The sequence below is a fragment of the Mycena indigotica genome (genome assembly GCF_014461135.1).
Source record: "Mycena indigotica strain 171206Taipei chromosome Unknown Mind.scaff0011, whole genome shotgun sequence".
Taxonomy (NCBI): Eukaryota; Fungi; Basidiomycota; class Agaricomycetes; order Agaricales; family Mycenaceae; genus Mycena; species Mycena indigotica.
The window spans coordinates 1,421,659-1,440,435 of record NW_023503010.1 but is presented as its reverse complement, the minus strand read 5'-3'; the positions used below and the strand labels follow the sequence as shown (position 1 = coordinate 1,440,435).

The window sequence follows — 18,777 nt, the reverse complement described above, 5'->3', positions numbered from 1 at the left end:
CTTCAAGGTCAATGGTTGAGTCAGAAAATGCAAATTACTGACCCAACCCTGAGTTTTCAAAACAGTGGTAGGGTCATATCTTAATAAGTTCTTATCCGTTCCTAACATGTTATATATGAGCAGGAAGGTGTTCAATTGGCCTATAAACTGGTATTCAACATAAAGTTCATTGTATACAAAACCACAGACTTTATTACAAAATACATTTTGACTATTAGATTGTTAACCCAATTACTTGATGGTTTCTAGGCTGTTCATCAAAAGTTGGATATGGTCAGAAAGGTATTTCCAAATTCTACAAACTTGATTTCAACCCTGATATGGTTGATTACAAAACCACAGACTTTCACTACAAGTCAAGGTTTATTGAATTGACTTCAAAATCCAAAGTCAACCAAATGACTCCATATTGCACATAGTAGTAGAGCTTCATTGATTGAGTAAGTGTTCAGTTCAAACCTATTCAAAATTTATAATAGTTGACTCACAAAAGGTGAAATACTCCCAAAATATTAGCTTTGTTAGTTTAGGGCTAGCCTGGCTCAAATAGTATTAACACTATATTGTTGTGAATTTCCCCTTCCTGTTCACTGCTTACCACTTGTATGATAGAGCACAGGTACAGGTCTGGGTCTGTTTAACTTGACTCAGACCCTGACCCTAACCCTGACCCTGACTTTGACCCTGACTGTCAGGGTTCAGGTTGGGCTATGCAAGACTCCTCTTGAGGAACAAGTGCCCGGAACAGAATAGATGAATTGTCAGGCCCACAAGTATGGCGGGCAGGTTCAAATCGAACTAAAAGGGCCTGTTAAAGTGGGTGTTAGTATCAGGGTCAGGTCAGGTCAACAAGGCCCAATGAGTCGGTGTTGACTCAGTGATGTCTCCTTGCATAGGGTGAGGTAGTATAATAGGTGATCTAAGCGATAAAGTACAGTGTATACTATTATACCTTATATATGCTCTGCTGAGGGGTGATCAGACACCCTTGGCCTCTCCTGCTCCTTCCTATATCCCTGTCTCTGGCTGCGGAGAAGATAATTGCACATCCCTTGCAGGCCAGGCACTACTCCTAACATCCTAGCACTCCTTCCTGTTCCTTCATGCTGCAAGTTGGGCTCAGCGCAGGCCCAACACATCTTTCCTGATTATGTGCTTCCCACATATACATTTCCCTCTACTGTGGTGTCTGTTCCTGTCATCACATCCTGTGTGTTATGGGCCCTTGGTGGCCTGATACCAGTGCCAGAGAGGACAGGCCAGGTCTTATCTGTGACACTGATCCTACCTAACCCTGACCCTACTGGGTAAGGTTGACTTGATCTAGGTTAACCCTCATGTCATATTTGATACAATTCAAAAAGCTCAAACAATCATTATTATATACTACAATTAGTATTTATGAGCCTTCTTGTGTTCCATCCTGGTCCTCTTTATTGTCCACATTTTACTCTTTTCTAGAAAGCATGAGTGGGGGGTTGAAGTGGCAGGGTTTCATGTTAGAATGCACAAAGGAACTGAGAGAGGTATATACTAACCTCATTCATCATATGCATATCTATATGTACAAGATGAGGGTAGAGTACAAGTCAGGTAGGGTTTGTTATAATCAGAGTCAGGGTCAGGGTATACTAACCCTGACTCTGACCCTGAGACCCTGACCCATGCTCTACCCCACCAACTTCTGAACCTGGCTGTTCAACTCCAGATTTGACCCGCAGGTCCAGACGGATCCTAGGGCTGAGCTGGTGGCAAGAGTAGCTATCATTGATGTTTGGTAGAGAGGTGTTACACAAGGGTTACAGGCATATGCTCATTGAGTCATTTGCCAGTGGTGCTCCACTCAGCTCCACATTACCTTTTTTGGGTAACAGCAGAAATAAGGAAAGTCAAGACTGCCCTGACCCTGACCCTGATCCTACTTAAACCTGACTCCATTAGGGAAGGTTGACTTGATTTCTCTCTATACAAGAAGGCATTAATGACTCACTAGGCTCTAACGACTCAACTTGACTCAGCATCTGTTCTGTTCCAGGTCCATGTTTCATAGAAAAAACTTGCATGGCCTGATTGATCTAAAGCCTGATGTATCCTTTGCTTTCCCACCACCTACCCTCTGTCTGTTGAAGTGTAACTGATATTCACATGTGTTACAAATAAAAGTTATGGTTTTTGACTATACAAACAACTTGCCCAATATCAAGCTTCAGGCAAGGGGATGCCAGAAAGAAAATAAAGGAACATACTGTTGTATTTTAAATACTCAGTTCACATGTCATGCATCACACCACCACATGTCACACATCACACCACCAATTTTATACAATTTTTTTTGGCATGTCACATAGATTTAAGCAAAGACACATCCCAAAAGGGTAATTTTGACATTTCCTAGCACCTTCAGCACCCAGAGTTACTTAATTAGGATCTTAAGAGAAGAAACTCTAAGGGTCTACCTGCTAGGGCGCCAACTATATACTGGTTGTCTGTGACTGCTGACATAGAGTGCAGAAGGCCTGAGCAGTGTCACAGGCTCTGTCCCAAGGTGATCCTTGAGAGGGTCTTGACAGATTGGTGATTGTGTGGGTGAAGGAGGCCGTGGACAATGGTTGGGATAGGTTGGAGTGTCCAAGGGGGTGCTGGTCAGATACACCTCAGATGTGCTTGGACAGTCCGAGGGAGGTGTAAGGGCAACCCCAGAGGCCTGAGATTAAGGTTCTAGCAGGGGAGGATCCGAAGAGAAGAAACTCTAAGGGTCCGCCTGCTAGGTAGGCTGACTATATACTGCCCGCTGTTGGGCACAGAAGATCTGGGCGGCGTCGCAGGCAAGGTCCCAGGGTAACTGTCAGGAGGGCGTTGACAGATCTGTGATTGTGTGGGTGAGATGGAGGGCCAGACCAGAATCGGAACCAGAATTGGAATTGTCTCCAAGGGGCCGAAAGGGAGGTTCCTCTGACAGAGGCCGAAGGGGAGTTCCCCTGACAGGTTAGAGACAAAGTTGGACTAGAGATGTAGACGTCTCTAAGGGCCAGAACAGGAGGTTCTCCTAACAGCAATACTGTGAAATCTGTGCAGAGGCACTAACACATAATTCAACTAGGCCAAAAGACCACTGTGACCAGATACTGGTCATATGCACTACCACTATATATAGCTGGTACATACATTTGCATACATGCAACAAATACATGGTAGGCAGTAGCTGTTAGGAGAACCTCCCTCCCTCCCAGAGACGATTCTGGTCCGATTCCATTTCCAGTCTGACCCCCGCTCAAGCCCGCGCCATTACGAATCCGTCAACACCATCCTGACGGTCACCCTGGGACCTGGCTTGCAATGCCACTCAAGCCTTCTGTCCCCAACAGTGGCAGCTATGGACAAGCAGTTGTGATGGAATCTATTTATATTGGAGCCTTGATGTACTTAAATATTTCCTTTTTGAGAAAAAGTGCTTATTTATTGTTTGTATCACTTTGATCACATCATTGATCATATCAATTTTCTGAAATGCATTGAACATGCTGTGATCAAAGTGTTATTGACTCTGCAATCCAGAACAATAAGTCTTTTTGTGATTCATTCTAACTTCTAACTTAGAATGACTCACCATAGTTGTTTCTGACTATGCATCAACTGTGCATGACTGTGCATACTGTGCATTAACTGTGCATTGACTGTGCAAACTGTGCATTTGACTGTGCATGCAGGAACAATAGAGTTTAGTAATAAACTCTTGACTTGGAATGACTCATTTCAATTATTCTTGACTGTGCAATTCAGAACAATTGAATAAACAATTCAAACTTTGGAGAGTCATACTGACTCATGATGACTCAGCATGACTCTGCCCAAAGGTATCAATACAGCTCACTTCCCTAGTAGTTAGATATCCTCTTTTTGTATCATATACTACCTGAATTGACACTGTCATTCACTATACCTTACTCTGTGGTTGTTACAGAAGCCTTAATCCAAGGTTATACGGAGATCCCCTTACTCTGTGGGTATACAGAAGCCTTTATCCAAGGTTATACGGAGAACCCTTTACTCTGTAGGTTAACAGAAGCCTTGCTCTAAGGTTATACGGAGGAGCCTGGACTCTGGGGTTAAACAGAGGCCTTACCCTGAGGTTATACGGAGAAAGCCTTGAATCTGAGGTTATACCAAGATTACCATTTCTATTTTCTTTTCACAGTAGCTTTACTGTTTTTGTTATCTCATCTTCTCCTATTCTAAGAGAAGACTTAATCAACTGACTTGGAGTATTGTTTGATATTTGGGTGTCATCGCACAAACTGAACTGAACTGAACCCCAAACACATTATCAATTGGTAACGCCAAATCGTACACTCTACACTACATCTATCAATTATCAATTATCTCTGACTACGCATTTCACTATGGGGGGGGCGCTCATTTCATGGTGAGAACACGGTTTATATTCATGATTTATTTGTTTTACAAATGGGCCTTCATAGCTGGTGACATTTGCTACTTTCCATGACCACATGGTAGTCCCATGACTTCTGCCAACCTCCTCTGGGCCGAGGAATGGGCGAGTATAGTTTGACAACTTGGATTCGAGTCTGGTAGCACTCTAAGTTGGAATGCTGTGCCTCCCTCAATACGATGGAAGAGGACAACGGCTGATGTAACAGGAAGAGTATTCATTTAGTGCGCAATGGTCCAGTGTTTTGCTTTTCAATGCTGACCTATCCAAATACTCCAGAAGATCCCGATATTGCCTGCAGCGAAAAGTGACTCTGGGCTCAGGCTGTTTCTATAACTTGGGCCCAATGGGTCACTGGTCGGTCTATTGCCCCACCACAAACACGTTGCTCTCAAATGCCGCCAGCCCCAAATGACAAGGCTTGTATCCCCTATGAGACGTTTCTGTGTTTTGACAACATCTAGGAAGGTTACACAATGGCCAAAAGCTGTTCGTGGACAATGCTGGCTTCACCCCACCTGCCTCATCACCTCCTCAATCCTGCTCATGAAAATAAATCTTGACAAATGCACAAACTTCACGAGTTTGGGCGCTACCAACTACTGCTTGATCTCCTGGGCTCCAATACTCCTTGAGACTCTCCCTGGCTCTGGCATAAGTTATTCAGCAGGGAAACCAACGACAATCATGATTGTGCAAAAGCAACCAGGACTTTCAACCACTAGATCAGCTATATCTCCGACTCAGAGCGTAAAGGAGGGAAAGTCAAGCAGGAGGAACAGTGGCAGCCATTGAAAGCCTGCCAGCACTGGACAAAAAATCTGAAGAAATGTGCAACACTTGGAACTGTCGGTGAACAAAGCCACCAGATGTCTCGAGGCAGCAGATACGGGCCGGGAGCACCCCTGGCTGATCTCGAGATGGAAATGGCGAGGACAGACTATCAACAAGTCCCAAAGCGCTCATCAGTCAGTGTCACAATCACGTGGAAGTGACTGGGCGCGTAGAAAAAAAATTCTGACGTGTTCCCTGAACCAGCTGCATACAGCTACCTCGGATCGGCATATGACCTCTTTGCGCTTCGACAGCACTCTCATGCTCTCGACTCCTCTTTGATCTTCCATCGTCTACCCGACTCTCCAAGTTCTGTTGCCGGCACTGTCTCAATAAAGGCTTCTTTTGGGGGAGCCATGGGACTCGATCCGCCCGCGTCTCGTCTCCAACAAATCGACACTCTGAATCCGTGTCGGGGATCAATTCGACCAAGCCGATACGCTCTGACGAAACTTTTCGGACACTCCTCATACCGCACGGGGAAGGGGATCGCTATTTTAGCCGATGATGGTGGACGAATGGCGGGTTTTGCCAGTGGACTGGTTCAGGGCGACTGCCGAAGAGCTGAACGAAGAGGGCTTGGTTTTAACAAACGTTAACGTTTACCTGGAGCGACGTTAAGCGCTCCGCCAGACTTGGAAGCGATGGTGTTTGAAGCCGCGATGGCGGGACCATACAACGAGGGACTGCGCGTGTAACCTCAAATACTGCACTGCAGCCAATTTAGCACAATCTACAATTCAACCATACCTGCCGCTGACGATATGTACGCTGATCTTCAAGGGCTTCGGGACGCAAATCGGAACCGAGCTTTGAGTCGAATTAGAGGATTTGCAGTACTATGAGGTGCTAAATGCGAAACCTTGGATTTTCAGACCGAAACGACAGGAGATATATTGAAACAAGGTTACAATGAGTGACACTTATGAATACAGGACGGGGAACATCTTTTGGAGCTTCTATGGTATAACGGGGTATCGAGTGGTATTTGATGCAAATGCGATGCAAAGAGAGTGTGTGGATATCAGGACGATTTTTATGACATTTTCACCATGCGTTGGTGTTGGCGGTGGGGTGAGCATAAGCCCACGTGTGGTCGTGCGGCGTGAAATTTTCGAATGCTGGTGTATGGTGGAAGCCAGAACTGGGCATCGGCTGCGTTGGCGTCGGGGAGCCGGATGTTTGTCGGGCCGGAGAGGCCGACTGGGAGGCCCCAGCGCTGCCGTCTGCGTAGGGATGACTGAGGAGAAGAGGGCCTTCGCACGTGGCCTCGCTGGGGACACCGCCGCTGCGGTGTCGGCGCTGCCGGGCCGAATAGACGGCGCCCACAAACTCAAGACCCTCCTCGCCCTCCTCCTCGAGGCCAAAGTCGAGGTCAAGCGGGTCGAAGGGGGGCTCCTCGCCGCTGAGCACAACATGGAACGCTTCGTCGCGCACAGGCACGGTCGCTGGCCGCATTCCCGCACGTGCCCGCCACCCGTTGACCTCCCGCCTCAGCCCGTCGCACTCCGAATTGAGTGCACGCAGCTGGGCAGAGGCAAGCGCGCGATACCGACGGGCTGCACGCACGTGAGCGATCGAGGAGTTGACGATTGCGGACTTGGACGGCCGACGGAGGTGTTTTAAATTCGGAAGCAGCCCCGCAAGGTCGAGGAATCGCCCGTTCAGAGTCTCCCTTCGTGCCCGCTCAACAGCATTGTGAGATGCGCGACGCTCGGCGGTCGTTGGTTTGAGAGGCGTAGGCGTAGGTGCGGGCGAAAGCTTCGTCGTTGCAAAAGCGGCGCCATCGGCGAACTCGGGTAACAGGGATGGGACCGCCAGCATGGCGTTCGGGTGCTGCTGCTGTTGCCGTTGGAGCTGACCGAGATGGAACTCGGGTGTGTTCGGCGTCTGTGGTGGCCCCGAGGAGTGCGACGAGGAGGAGGATGTCGGCGAAGGCGGCATTTGGAAAATGGTGTTGTCGTAGTAGGGCATTGCGTTGTGGTGTGTTAAAATGTGTTGATAAGATAATAGTTGTTCGAATGTAGTTAATGAGAGTAGAGAAGGACGAATGCGAGCGAGCGAAGTGGTGGGGTCAAGGTAGAGTGAGGATACGCAGATACCGCATGTCTTTATAGCGACTGTTGGGTGGTGACCGTGATCAACCGCATCGCCACGGCCGTGATCGTCACTGTCACTGTCGCCCGTCTCCGTCGGCATTGCCCTGTCGTCATCGTCACGGTTCCTCCACAACGGTCGTGACGGGACGCGCAAAAGAAGGATTGCCAGCGCTGCATTGTCGCCAAGGCTTGAGTACCAGTAAAGGCTTCTTTGTGATTCTACAGAGTCATTTTCTTTCCCATTTCCCTTCTCCTCGAGAACATAACGATCAAATGAACAGCTTTGCAGAGTCTGCACTTCAAGTTGAAGTTCCCGGCCCACAAGTTCTCCGCGTGTCTTGTAAATTTGGAAGGCTGTTGGGGCCTGGGATCCGCTGGAGATCTTCACTCACGACATAATTTTAATGTGCGAATGCGGGGATGGGAACTTGTATAGGTGATCCCGTCGAACATCTCCAGTTGAAGCTCATGTGCTTGGATGAATCAAAATGAATCAGCGAGGACTTGACGAAGAGAAGCGCGCGAATGATCACAGTAAAAGCAGCGACCGCCGATGCCAATGTGCAGCGCTGCTGGTTTCAACGGCTGCCCTGCCCTTATCCCTCCGGGAGCACGAAAGCCGGGTGTGTTTATAGCGCTGCGCGGCAATCCAAACATGAACTTGGTCATGTCATGGTTGACGCAGGTGGATGTGAAACACAACTTGTTTCTCACAGCCATCCCTCGGGAGATCCTCTGTCGGCATACAAATCTCCGGTGAGGCTTCGATCCGTCGATCATATCAGTCGAGTCGCCGTCGTTATCTTGGCCGATGATCATGATTATCTGTATCATTATCTTGACGCTGCGATGGAGATCGGCAACCATCCTGTGCTTGTGAGCTACTTTCCAGTCATACTACTTACAGAGAGCGATAAGCAAGGACAGCAAAACACAGCAGGGGATCAGACCGGAGTACATACTTGATGGTGCCATCAAAATCATGATTATCTATCAATTTTGATGCGTAACAGGAGAAATTATCGTCCGACTTATTGGAATATTACTGTATCAGTCAGAGTGAAAGGGAGATGCATTATAGACTGGGATCCCTCTTGCAAATACCAAAGCGAATAATTTATCCTCAAGAAAATCTACACATCCAGTCTTCCTTTCTCTCGCCTCCTCAGTTCTTGCCGCCTCCATTTCCGCCATGCAACTCCGCCCACATCGACAGCGTACAATGCGACCCAACAGCCCGCAACTAACAGCCCCTCAAGAAGAATGATGCCGAAAAAACCCATCCGCCAGCGGTAGAGGGTGCCGAGGTGGATGACATATTTTACAACAGTCTTGCTAGAGAGCTTTGACGCGCCGACTGTGCGTTTTGCGAAAGCGTAGGGCACCTCTCTTACATGTGAGGAAGGAACACCCGTCTTGAGAAGGAGTTCGAGCGCGATCTTGAAGCCTGTGGGGTTGACTGGTGAGGATTGCATATACTAATTGTGCTTTTTGAGTCAAAATACAAGATTCTGGATCAAGAAAAACGCACCAACTCTCTGGTCAGGCCAAAGAAACCAGACATCGGGTCAGAGGTGTCGGTCAAGGGGCGCGCCAGACTGCGTGCGACGCCGCTCATCAGTCTGCGAAAGAAGGGCCAGTCCTTGTCAACCGCACCGCCGGGGCCGTAACGCGTGCCCATAACGAACGACGCGTGTGATTCAAGAGCCTTGAAAAATGCGGGCACGTATTCGGGTGGGTGTTGGAGGTCGGCTGGGAGGACTTATTGGTTGGAAGAACAGAAGAGGCAGCACACACACACCATCCATAACCACAAAGTTCTCCCCGCGGGCCTCTTTGAACCCCCGAAGAACAGCGCTTGACAGTCCTTTCTCATCATTGCCCGACTTCCAGTCCTCCTCCGTCCGCACCAGAAGCACGACGTTCCTGTAACCCTCTTCCTTCAGCATCCCCACCGCCTCCACCGTCCCATCTCTCGAATCATCATCCACAACGATCACCTCAGTCCGTCCAGCATCCGCGAGTTCCTTTTCAATCGCACTGAACACCCGCCTCACCAGCGTCGGGATATTCCCCGCCTCGTGATACGCCGGCACGATCACCGTATTCTCGATCCCCTCGTGTGTCTTGTGGTCTGCGTCAGAATGGTCTCTGACACTTGGCGCCCGCGTCGCAGGCGACGAAGTCAGCAGCAGAAAGAGAAAGAACGGCAGCAAGGAGAGAAGTGCAGCGCTCTTCAGCCGCTGATTAGTCTTCGTGCGCGGTTCGCGTAGCATATTGCGAAGGACGACGTGGCCGGCAGTCGTGTCTTGACTTGAAGTTTTTGTGTCTGTGACAGTCGTGACAGCGGATCAATGCTGACTCATAGCATTATGATTTCCTCCCGACGACCGTCGACAACAGCCGTTTTTATTTCTACAGAGGACTTATCAGCACATAGGCTTTCTCGAGATATCGCGCCGAATTGTTTTCAGATCGATTTTCAAAGCACCAACGGTGTCGTTGTCATCTAGCTATTCGAATTTCGATGAAGGAGACGCTGAAGAGCGCTGAAGATGGGAGCAGCTCCGGAGCATCCTTCGGCCGCTTTTCTGTTTTCAGGGCCGAAGCTGAGGACACCTCCTGCACTAAACTAGTCTTCCTGCCGGTGTTCAGTTGCTTGTAAGCCCTTTTTGGTTAACAGCAATAACAGGTTCAACGGCTGACCTTGTGCGTAGGCATCATGATCATCTCGCGCTCCTCTTCGCGGGATAGCAAATCGTACTAGTTCTTCGCACTGGGGTTTTCATTGGAAGGAAAAGAGTCAGATCAGTGTCGTTGATCTTGAGGCTGGCAATTCTGGCTTACTAGTAGCGGCAATCCTGTCCTTTCCACTCAACTGAGGCAGTCGCAACGCAAATCTCGGTACGCGTGGTTGCTCTCACTTGTACTTTAGCTCATCACTTCCAGTGCAACCAGTAATCCGTGAATTCCGAGTTCAAGGCTGATTCTTGAAGCGGCGTTGAATGTTGACTCGGAGAAAGTTCCAGTTAACTGCACATTTCGTGTTGTTGTGTATCCGGGCCTGGCATCTTTCCCTTTTTCTTCGCACGCACGAGTTATTCGATGAGTAAGGTCAGATGAGCAGTCTTGCCCATGTCGACTATCCCGCCTGAAATTCTCGAGCAGATACTACAATTCTGCGAAGGCCGAACACTGGCACTTTGCTCGACGTCATTACTACTAGGAGTAGTGGTCCACCCCTCTTTGACACCACTCAACGACAACTCATCTCTGAATCGATGTCGGTCTCCAGAGGCTCTATTTTAGCACAGTGTGATGCCAGACCTGGACGGGTGGTAAGTACTTTCCCTCAATCTCTCTCTGTGAATGATGATAGATGGCGGCAGCTCCTCTTGGCCGCCGTGGATCTGCAAAGACCTGGCGGGGAGGAGATTTGCGAGTCATATTCAGCACCTACTAGTACTGTACTATGCTGCAAATCCGCCTGAGGCGTCTTGTTAATTCAACCCAAAGCTCGGTTCCAATTTGCGTCCCATCATCAGCGTAGCTGGTATATATGTTTGTATTGTAGATTGTGCTAAATTGGCGGCAGTGCAGTACTTGGCGCGTTCCCTCGTTGTATGGTCCCACCATTACTGCTTTAAACACTACCGCTTCCGAATCTGGCGGATCGCTTAACGTCGCTCCAGGTAAACCGTAAACGTTAAACATTTGTTAAAACCAAGCCTTCTTCGTTCAGCTCTACGAGAGTCGCCCTGAACCAGTCCACTGGCAAAACCCGCCATTCTTCCGGCATCGTCGGCTAAAATAGCGATCCCCCTCCCCCGTGCGGTACTCAGTGCCCGGAAAGTAACAAGTTTACCACAGCGATATTGATGACGACGGTCGACTTGACCCGAAGCAGATTCAAAGTGTCCATTTTTTGGAGACGAGAGGCGGGCGGATCGAGTCCCAGGGATCCCCCAAAAGAAGTCGTTATTGAGAGAGTGCCGGCAACAGAACTGGGAGAGTGGGTAGATGGAAGGTTTCATCCATCAAAGAGGAGTCGAGACCATGAGATTGCTATAGAAGCGCAAAGAGGTCTCCGAGGTAGCTGGTTCAGAGCGTGGAGGGAAAAATTTCTACGCGCCCAGTCACTTCCACGTGATTGTGACACAGAGCGCTTTGGTTGATAGTTAGTCTTCCTCGCCAAATCCATCCTCGAGATAAACCAGGGCTGCTCCCGGCCCGTATGCGCCGCCTCGACCGGGACATCTGGCGACTTCGTTCACCGACAGTTCCGAGTGTTGCCCGTTTCTTCAGATTTTTTGTCCAGTGCTGCCAGGCTTTCAATGGCTGCCACTGTTCGTCCTGCTCGACTTCCCCCCTTACGCCCTGAGTCGGAGATATAGCTGTGATCATCGGAGACCAGTTCGTCGTCGATGAATGCAGCAGCTGGGATTTGGATGATCCAGCGAAACTTGGAAGTCCTGGCCCCTTCCGCACAATTGTCGTTAGTTTCCCTACTGGAGAGCTCACGCCACGAGTATTGTGAGTCGAGGAGATCAAGCAGTAGTTGGTGGCGCCCTAACTCATGAAGTTTGTGTGTTTGTCGAGACCTATTTTCGCGAGCAAGATTGAGGAGGTGACGAGGCGGGCTCCTCAATCGGGTGGGACGAAGGCAGCGCTGTCCGGCCGGAAAAAAATGTATCTGAACTTTTGGTCGTTGTGTAACCTTCCCAGATGTCGTCAAAACGCAGAAACGTCTCATGGGGATACAAGCCTCAGGCTGGTCATTTGGGGCTGGTGTCATTGAAGGGCAGCGTGTTTGTGGTGGGGCAATAGACCGACCCGGCGGACCGGCAACCCATTGGGCCCATGTCAAACAACCAGCCTGAGCCCGCTGCAGGCAATGCTCCGACATCGGGACCTTCTGGAGTAGTTGGATAGGTCAGCATTGAAAAGCGAATCACTGGACCATTGCGCACCAAATGAGTTCAGATACTCTTCCCGTTACATCAGCCGTCGTCCTCTTCCATCGTCTTGGGGCGGAGCATTCAACTTAGAGCGCTACCAGACTCGGATCGTCAAACTACGCTCGCGCAAGGCAGCACTGGCAACACCGGCCCATCCTTCGGCCCAGAGGAGGTTGGCAGGGGTCGCGGGACTACCATGTGGTCGTGGAAAGTAGCAAAGATGATGTGTCGGCGGCATTGAGCGTCACGTGCACATCTTCTTTCTCCAAAACCGCAATGACACGCAAGCGAACATCGCGATATTGTATGCTGCGTCTCTCACTGGCACGCGTAGTCCAGCATATTCAATAAGGTCTGAAAGTGCGTACCTTGCATATTGTGAACTGCTCGTTTCTCCAACTCCCTGGTGCAGAGCTCACTGTCGAAGGCCTCCAGTTGCTTCAAGTTCACCTCAAGCGAAACACGCATATTCAAGTTGCCACGCATAGCACGAGCTGTAGCTGTTATACCGTGCTAAGAGCGGTAGACCTTCTATGCGGAGATCCAACAAGTCTTGCCAACAGCACCTCGGTAATAGTGCCTTGACGGTGACGACAGAACTTCATTCGCGGGCAGCCGAAACCTGAATCGCATTGCCTATGATCGCCTCGCCCAACCCCTCCGAATCGGCATCCGTGCCTGTTCCCCTTCAAATCAGTTCTGGTCCAACACCGGGAATCTCAAGGCCCGATTCACGCATGTCTAATGTCTTATACCGCAACCTCCTCGTCCTTATTGCGGCCCTCGGACAAGCCGCACTCGTGCCGAGGATGATGTTGGAAACTTGGAGTCCCCAGTTGCCGAGAATTTAGGACCCATATTCCGCATTGCACGACAGAGAGGGAGAATCAACGGGAAAGGAAATGGGAATATGGTTGCGCAATTTCTGGCAGGCGCCGAGTCGTGTGTGTGGCCTTTTATGCACCTTAGACGTCCTAGCACCTTCCAACGACAGATCTCTTGACATTGGAAAACCACCCACGCATCGTGTAGCTTGGCGTGTGCTTTTGCAATTTGCTCAAGTCCGTAAACAACCAACGAAAAAGACGTCAGCATAATAACGACTTCCCCCCAGGGCAATTCCCGACCGCTGTAACGAGACATTTCGACAGAAACTTCGAAGAACAACGCAGTATCACTCCTGCATTCGGATCATCCGGCTTCTCATTCTGCGATCTTATCTATGCAGTTTTCCATCACCAAGTGCGCATCGCATGCTGTGAATCTCGCGACGAAGACTGACGAGGATCGCATCGGCGCGGGAGACGCTGCTTGGTGCAACCGATATCAAGACAGGTCGAGTAAGCGCAAGCCCAACTGCTCTGGAGTCCTGCGCAAAATTCACAGGCGTTGGCTATAAAATGCAGTGGGCAATGGTGAGGCGGGTCAGGCCACTATTCCTTTCTCGTCTTTCCTTCCCGGACTCCTCTGCCTGACCCGGTGTCTGCGCTTTTCTTCCCTCCACACTATGGTCGCCATACTCTCCCTCTTCTTATTTTCTGCCCCAATTTTCGCTAGTGAGGCTCCGCTTCCTTGGTGAAGCGTGCCCTGATCATATCGACATCAGTGCCGTTGCACAACCGCGCTGCGAGCCCCATCGCTTGTACTGACAAGAATGCGACGGAGCAGCTCGGATCGTTCCTCAGCCTGACACAACAAAAGCTCAACGAGCTCAACCCCTTGCATGTCTTTCTCCGTTAGAAATATTTCCCAGCTGACATCTTCCCCAGTCAAGGCATCGCGGACCCGGCCCCCGTCTTCGCCGCCCAGCTGGGCCTGCTCCCGCCGGTCGCGATCTCGAGCCAGCTCGGCAGCCTCGCGCTCTTCCCGACCCTCCCGCCGACGAACCCGCCGGCCGCAACGGCCCTGGACGACCTCGCGCAGGGCCTGGCTGCGGTACAGAAGCTCGTCGCGAACATCACCGTGTGAGTTCGCGGTGCCAACATCATACTTGCAGGCTGACCACGACGATGCCGTAGCGCACCACCGGCGCTGAACACGACCCTGGCGAACAACACCGCGGCCCTCGCCGCCGCGACGAAATTTCTCGGAAGTGCGATCAACGTGTCGAAGAACCTGGGATGCTCGGTCACTAATTAAGAAATGAGGTGTTTCTTTCTATGTGTGCCAAATACTTTGTGGCCCGACCTGGTGTCGAACATACTCACGTCCAAGTTCTGTCTGCACTTGAGAGAGATAATATAACAAAAATATAGTACATCTAAGAACACACCAAATCGCACATTCACTACCCACTACCCCTGAGAGTAGGGCTGAGTGTAGCTGTAGCCGTCATATCCACTGTAAGTATACTCGCTCCCGTCATGACCTCCTTCGGCATTGTGATCTGGAACATGTTGCTGCGAGTGGTGTGACGATGATAAGCTGAGATTGGGGTAGTTCGAGCCGGCATATCGGGGCAGCGCATACGTTGGCGGGGGCATCGTATATGGCAAAGGGTGGCTGTTCGATGATGACGCGGCCTGTGTCGCGAAACCAAGCGGCGCTTGGTTGTTGGGCACAATATAGTCTGGTAGTCGCTGGCTGTGCTGTTGCGCATGATCGTGTGCGGCGCCTGAGTTGAGGTACTCGGGCACGGTCACGTAGTCACACGCGAGGCCCTTCTCTGCGCACCGTTTACACGGCGAGCCCTCGGACGAGACTATGCACTATGGATAAGAGTTAGCAATGAACGCAAGACCAAAATCGTAAACACCAACCCGCGACTTTCGCCGGCGACAATTGACACACGCGATCGGTGTGCGCGTGCGCGTGGGCTTGCCGGGTCCTGCCAGTGTGGGGGGTGGTCGAGACTGAGTGGACATAATGCTTGGACTTGGAGAGTACACAAAAGCGAGAGGGTTATATAGCCTCTCATGCCGATTTGAATGAATGACTGAGCAGTCGGGAGTCTGCGTCGGGGAGAAGGGGTATGCGTTTGTTATGGCGCGCGCAGAGAGCCAGTCAGGGTGACATGCCGCCCAGGACCAGTCGTGGCCGATACACGCACATGCGCGTGCAGCGAAGTGGTCATCCAAAGTCGCAAGAAGTTCAGGCTGTGGACAAAATGGCTACTAACCCCAGTGTCAGTGTTGAGTTGTACATGAATCTCTTCTATTGGATTGCTGGGATGAACTGGAAGCTGCAGGATAGAAGACGTCGAGGACAGCAGAGAGGTCGGTGATCGCCAGGCATCAGAAGATTCGCGCGCCACAGTTCCACAGCACTTTGTGAGTGTGAAACACCCGTTGCGCACCGGCGCCGTTTGGTTTAAGAGAGGGTATTAAGTGTTAAAGTGGTCGAACAGGACGTCAGCGTCAAGGTGAGTCCAGCGATTGATGGTCACGGCCGAAATAATCATTTTGATCCAGACAAGTTGTCATCCACCACTTGTCTTGTCCATCCTCAGTCGACGCTTCGAGAATGGTGCATTACAAGTACATGAATGCCCCTGCTTGTTCATCTCCTCCAAGAGACAAGCGAAAACCCCGGCTCGACAAGTTTCGTCGCGGTCGTGCGCGTTCGGAGAGCTCCAGAAAAAGCTAAGTATCCGACCAGCACCATCCGGGTGCATTGACGAGCATTGGCTGGCCGGCGCGCGACACGCCCCCCAGCAGCCCGCTGGCGCGCTCGACAACCACTTCCCTTCCGCGTATCTCGGAGTTGGTAGAGGCGGCTCCGGACACCCCCGCTACGCCGCGTCGGGTTAAATGCTCTAACCAGTGGTCCAGTGCCGCGATCCAAACAACCCCAACCCCTCCTTCTCAAGTCGAGATGGGGCGGGGAACGACGTGCGTTTCCTCCCAGTGCATTCGCTTGTTGCGCCAACACCTTTCTTAGTTCTCGCTCACCACGAACACATCATCAACATCCTCCACAATCGCAACCTCCATCTGCGAACATCTTCCTTCCTAACCCAATGACTCTTCGATGCCAGGCCTGCCGAAGAAGGAGGAGCGACTACCATTATCCGTTATAACTTTCGTGTCGTTCCCTGTGGCGAGGACTACACTGGACCCTCCCGTGCCGATGCCCCACCGTCGGCAGGCGTGCCTCTCGTCGTGGTCGACGACGAGAGCGACGAAATCCGAGTCAATCCAGGCATGTAGCTGGCTTCCTCCCTGCTATCTGGTGCTTCTGTGAGCTCGCTGGTTATTCGCCAATTCTTTAGATTTCGCGGGTCTCTGCCGACAGCCGCAGAGCCTGCCCGCGGCATTGCTGCCGACAACTTGCATAGGACCGATCTCGCCCTTCTCCTGCCAGCAATTTTTGTGCGGATGCAAACTTCCCCGCCCGTCTTACGGGTCCGTTGCCCCCTCCGCGTCGCTGGAGCTGGTGCGCCAGGCGTGGTCTTGAGGGGGCTGCAAGACGATGGTTTGCATGATCAGGTGGACCTGTTTCAATCTGGGTTTGGTCCTTGCTCAGCACGATTTACCTGCCGGAAGCTTGCTGCAATATCGACGGAGATACATATGGGCGGGACTTCAGAATGAGAACTTCGCGTACTTCAGCAGATGATTCGAGTCAATAGAATTAAAAATTAGATCTGACAAGATTTGTGACAAAGAGAAGGATGATTGAGGAGCCACCCTGCAACTACTAGTAGTAGGAGACAAGTCGTTAGGTATGTGGTGGCTCGGCGCCGATGAGTGGGACTAGGTAGGCAAGAGGGAGAGCCCGAGTATAAAGAGGCACAGTAGGGTAGACATAGCGTAGTGGCGGGCGTTTGAACTTTGAAGCCTTCCTGAAGGACGACGAACGGGACGTGTGTCCTTGTGATCGTCAGCGTAGCGGTCCACGACATGACCATGATCACCGTCAAGTCTTCATTCAACCAAACCCTCATTTCCCCGCTCCGCGCAGTTCTTATGCAGGGTGGATCCGCAAGTGATCATCCAGCGGGCGAACACAACCCCACTCCACATTCAAACGATGGGTGACCTGGCTCCATTGTGCAGTCCCAGGGGCATTGCTTGCTTTGCACCACTCCTTGCCGGATTCGAAGTCACCAGGAAGACACACAGAGATTAGTGCTGGTAGTTTAAGGGATAGATCCTCTACTCCTTGCCGAAGGTGTTGGACAACGGCAGCAGAGGCCTTCCAGTTTTGATTTGCGTTCTGACTGTCTGAGAGTGATCGTTCTGCGTTTTTAGAGAGCCGAAGTTCGCAAACTCGTCGAGACATAGGAAATCGATGGAGGCGGAGGGTTGTTAACTGATGCAGCCTCGGGAGACAGGTGTCTCGAAGATAAACCCAGGATCTCTATTTGTGGTTCAGTCGTTACTCTAGGAATCGGCTGGATACGCACCGGTGACAAGTTATCACTGCAGTATATGTATTCCAAGCGCTCTAATGCCGGGAGTTTGAGCGTGACGCGTGTGAGGACATCGTCGTCCCAGACCGCGGTGGCGACAGCGAAAGATTTCATGGACTTTTGGGTCCAGGATAAACGATCAACCAATCGAATGGCGACCCTCGGGGGAATAGGACCCTGCACGGAAACGTGCTCCAGAGTAGATGTCGCAGAAATGAGGTGGTCCAAAACGAACAGTGGGGCCGTCACGGCTTGAAGGTAGGGAAGTGACTGGGTGGGCATGTTAACGCTACACGAAGCACACTTGAAGCCTGAGGGCGGGCGGTAGAGCCGTGGAATGATTATATCTAGTCGCCGAAGATTATGGAGCGAGAACCCATTCAAACAGCTAAAGTAGTGCGATAACCAGGGAGTTACTATTGGCAACCCTCCACCAATGGTCAGATTACTAGGAGCACATTTAGAGTTGGCGATCGATGAGTTGATTGTGACTTCACTGATGAGGAGATTCGGGATTTCGGGAACAAGATGAGTAAAATACGGGGAATATGGCAGTGTTTCAGAAGAGTATGGGGATAGATGCGCCAGTGTCAGGTGAGACAGCCGCAGGGCGGTAGCAGGGGAATTTGGTGGCGGGGGCACGACGCATTGGTTCACGGTAAGACATCGGAGTTGTCGCAAAGAGTACAAGGTGTCGAAGAAAGTGCTGGGAAGAACGATTCCGGAAACAAGCAGCTCCCTTAGAGCTGGCGAAAATGAATGTATACGGGTGAAAATTATGAATGTCATGTCTGTATGAGAGTTTTCAGCAATTCCGTGGTGCCAAACGGGAACGGTGACGCACCGAGTTCTTCAGGAGTGTCAAGAAAACTTGACAGCCCCCAATTGGAGATGTACAGAGGCGGGATGTTGATATGCAACGACTCTACCCTCCGACCTTTCGCAGGGAAGCGCGACCAGTACGACGAAAGATGTTGAGCAGCGGTCTGCACACTCCTATATCGCAAATGGCGAATGAGGAAATCTAAGCTGGCCACATGGAAAGTAAGGGAAAGTACTTGAGACTTGAGAGATAGCAGCAAG

At 50.8% G+C, this 18,777-nt stretch overlaps 3 protein-coding genes across 3 annotated transcripts; all 3 read right to left on the bottom strand.

The window, feature by feature from the left end:
* Window positions 1–6,331: 6,331 nt before the first annotated feature.
* MIND_01167700 (Macrophage erythroblast attacher) lies at window positions 6,332–7,483 on the bottom strand (the record flags this gene model as incomplete). Its single annotated transcript, XM_037368197.1, has 1 exon — window positions 6,332–7,483. One exon carries the CDS (start codon window positions 7,481–7,483, stop codon window positions 6,332–6,334), a length of 1,152 nt encoding a protein of 383 aa, XP_037215123.1.
* Window positions 7,484–8,516: 1,033 nt separating this feature from the next.
* Window positions 8,517–9,701, bottom strand: MIND_01167600 (Dolichol-phosphate mannosyltransferase subunit 1; the record flags this gene model as incomplete). Its single annotated transcript, XM_037368196.1, has 3 exons — window positions 9,185–9,701; window positions 8,915–9,135; window positions 8,517–8,861 (listed from the first exon to the last, which is right to left on the bottom strand). Exons 1-3 carry the CDS (start codon window positions 9,657–9,659, stop codon window positions 8,517–8,519), a joined length of 1,041 nt encoding a protein of 346 aa, XP_037215122.1. The 5' UTR covers window positions 9,660–9,701.
* A 7,545-nt stretch (window positions 9,702–17,246) lies between these two features.
* On the bottom strand, window positions 17,247–18,483 carry MIND_01167500 (uncharacterized protein; the record flags this gene model as incomplete). Its single annotated transcript, XM_037368195.1, has 2 exons — window positions 17,247–17,642; window positions 17,689–18,483. The coding sequence occupies 2 exons, from the start codon at window positions 18,481–18,483 to the stop codon at window positions 17,247–17,249; spliced, it is 1,191 nt and encodes a 396-aa protein (XP_037215121.1).
* Between the last annotated feature and the right edge of the window lie 294 nt (window positions 18,484–18,777).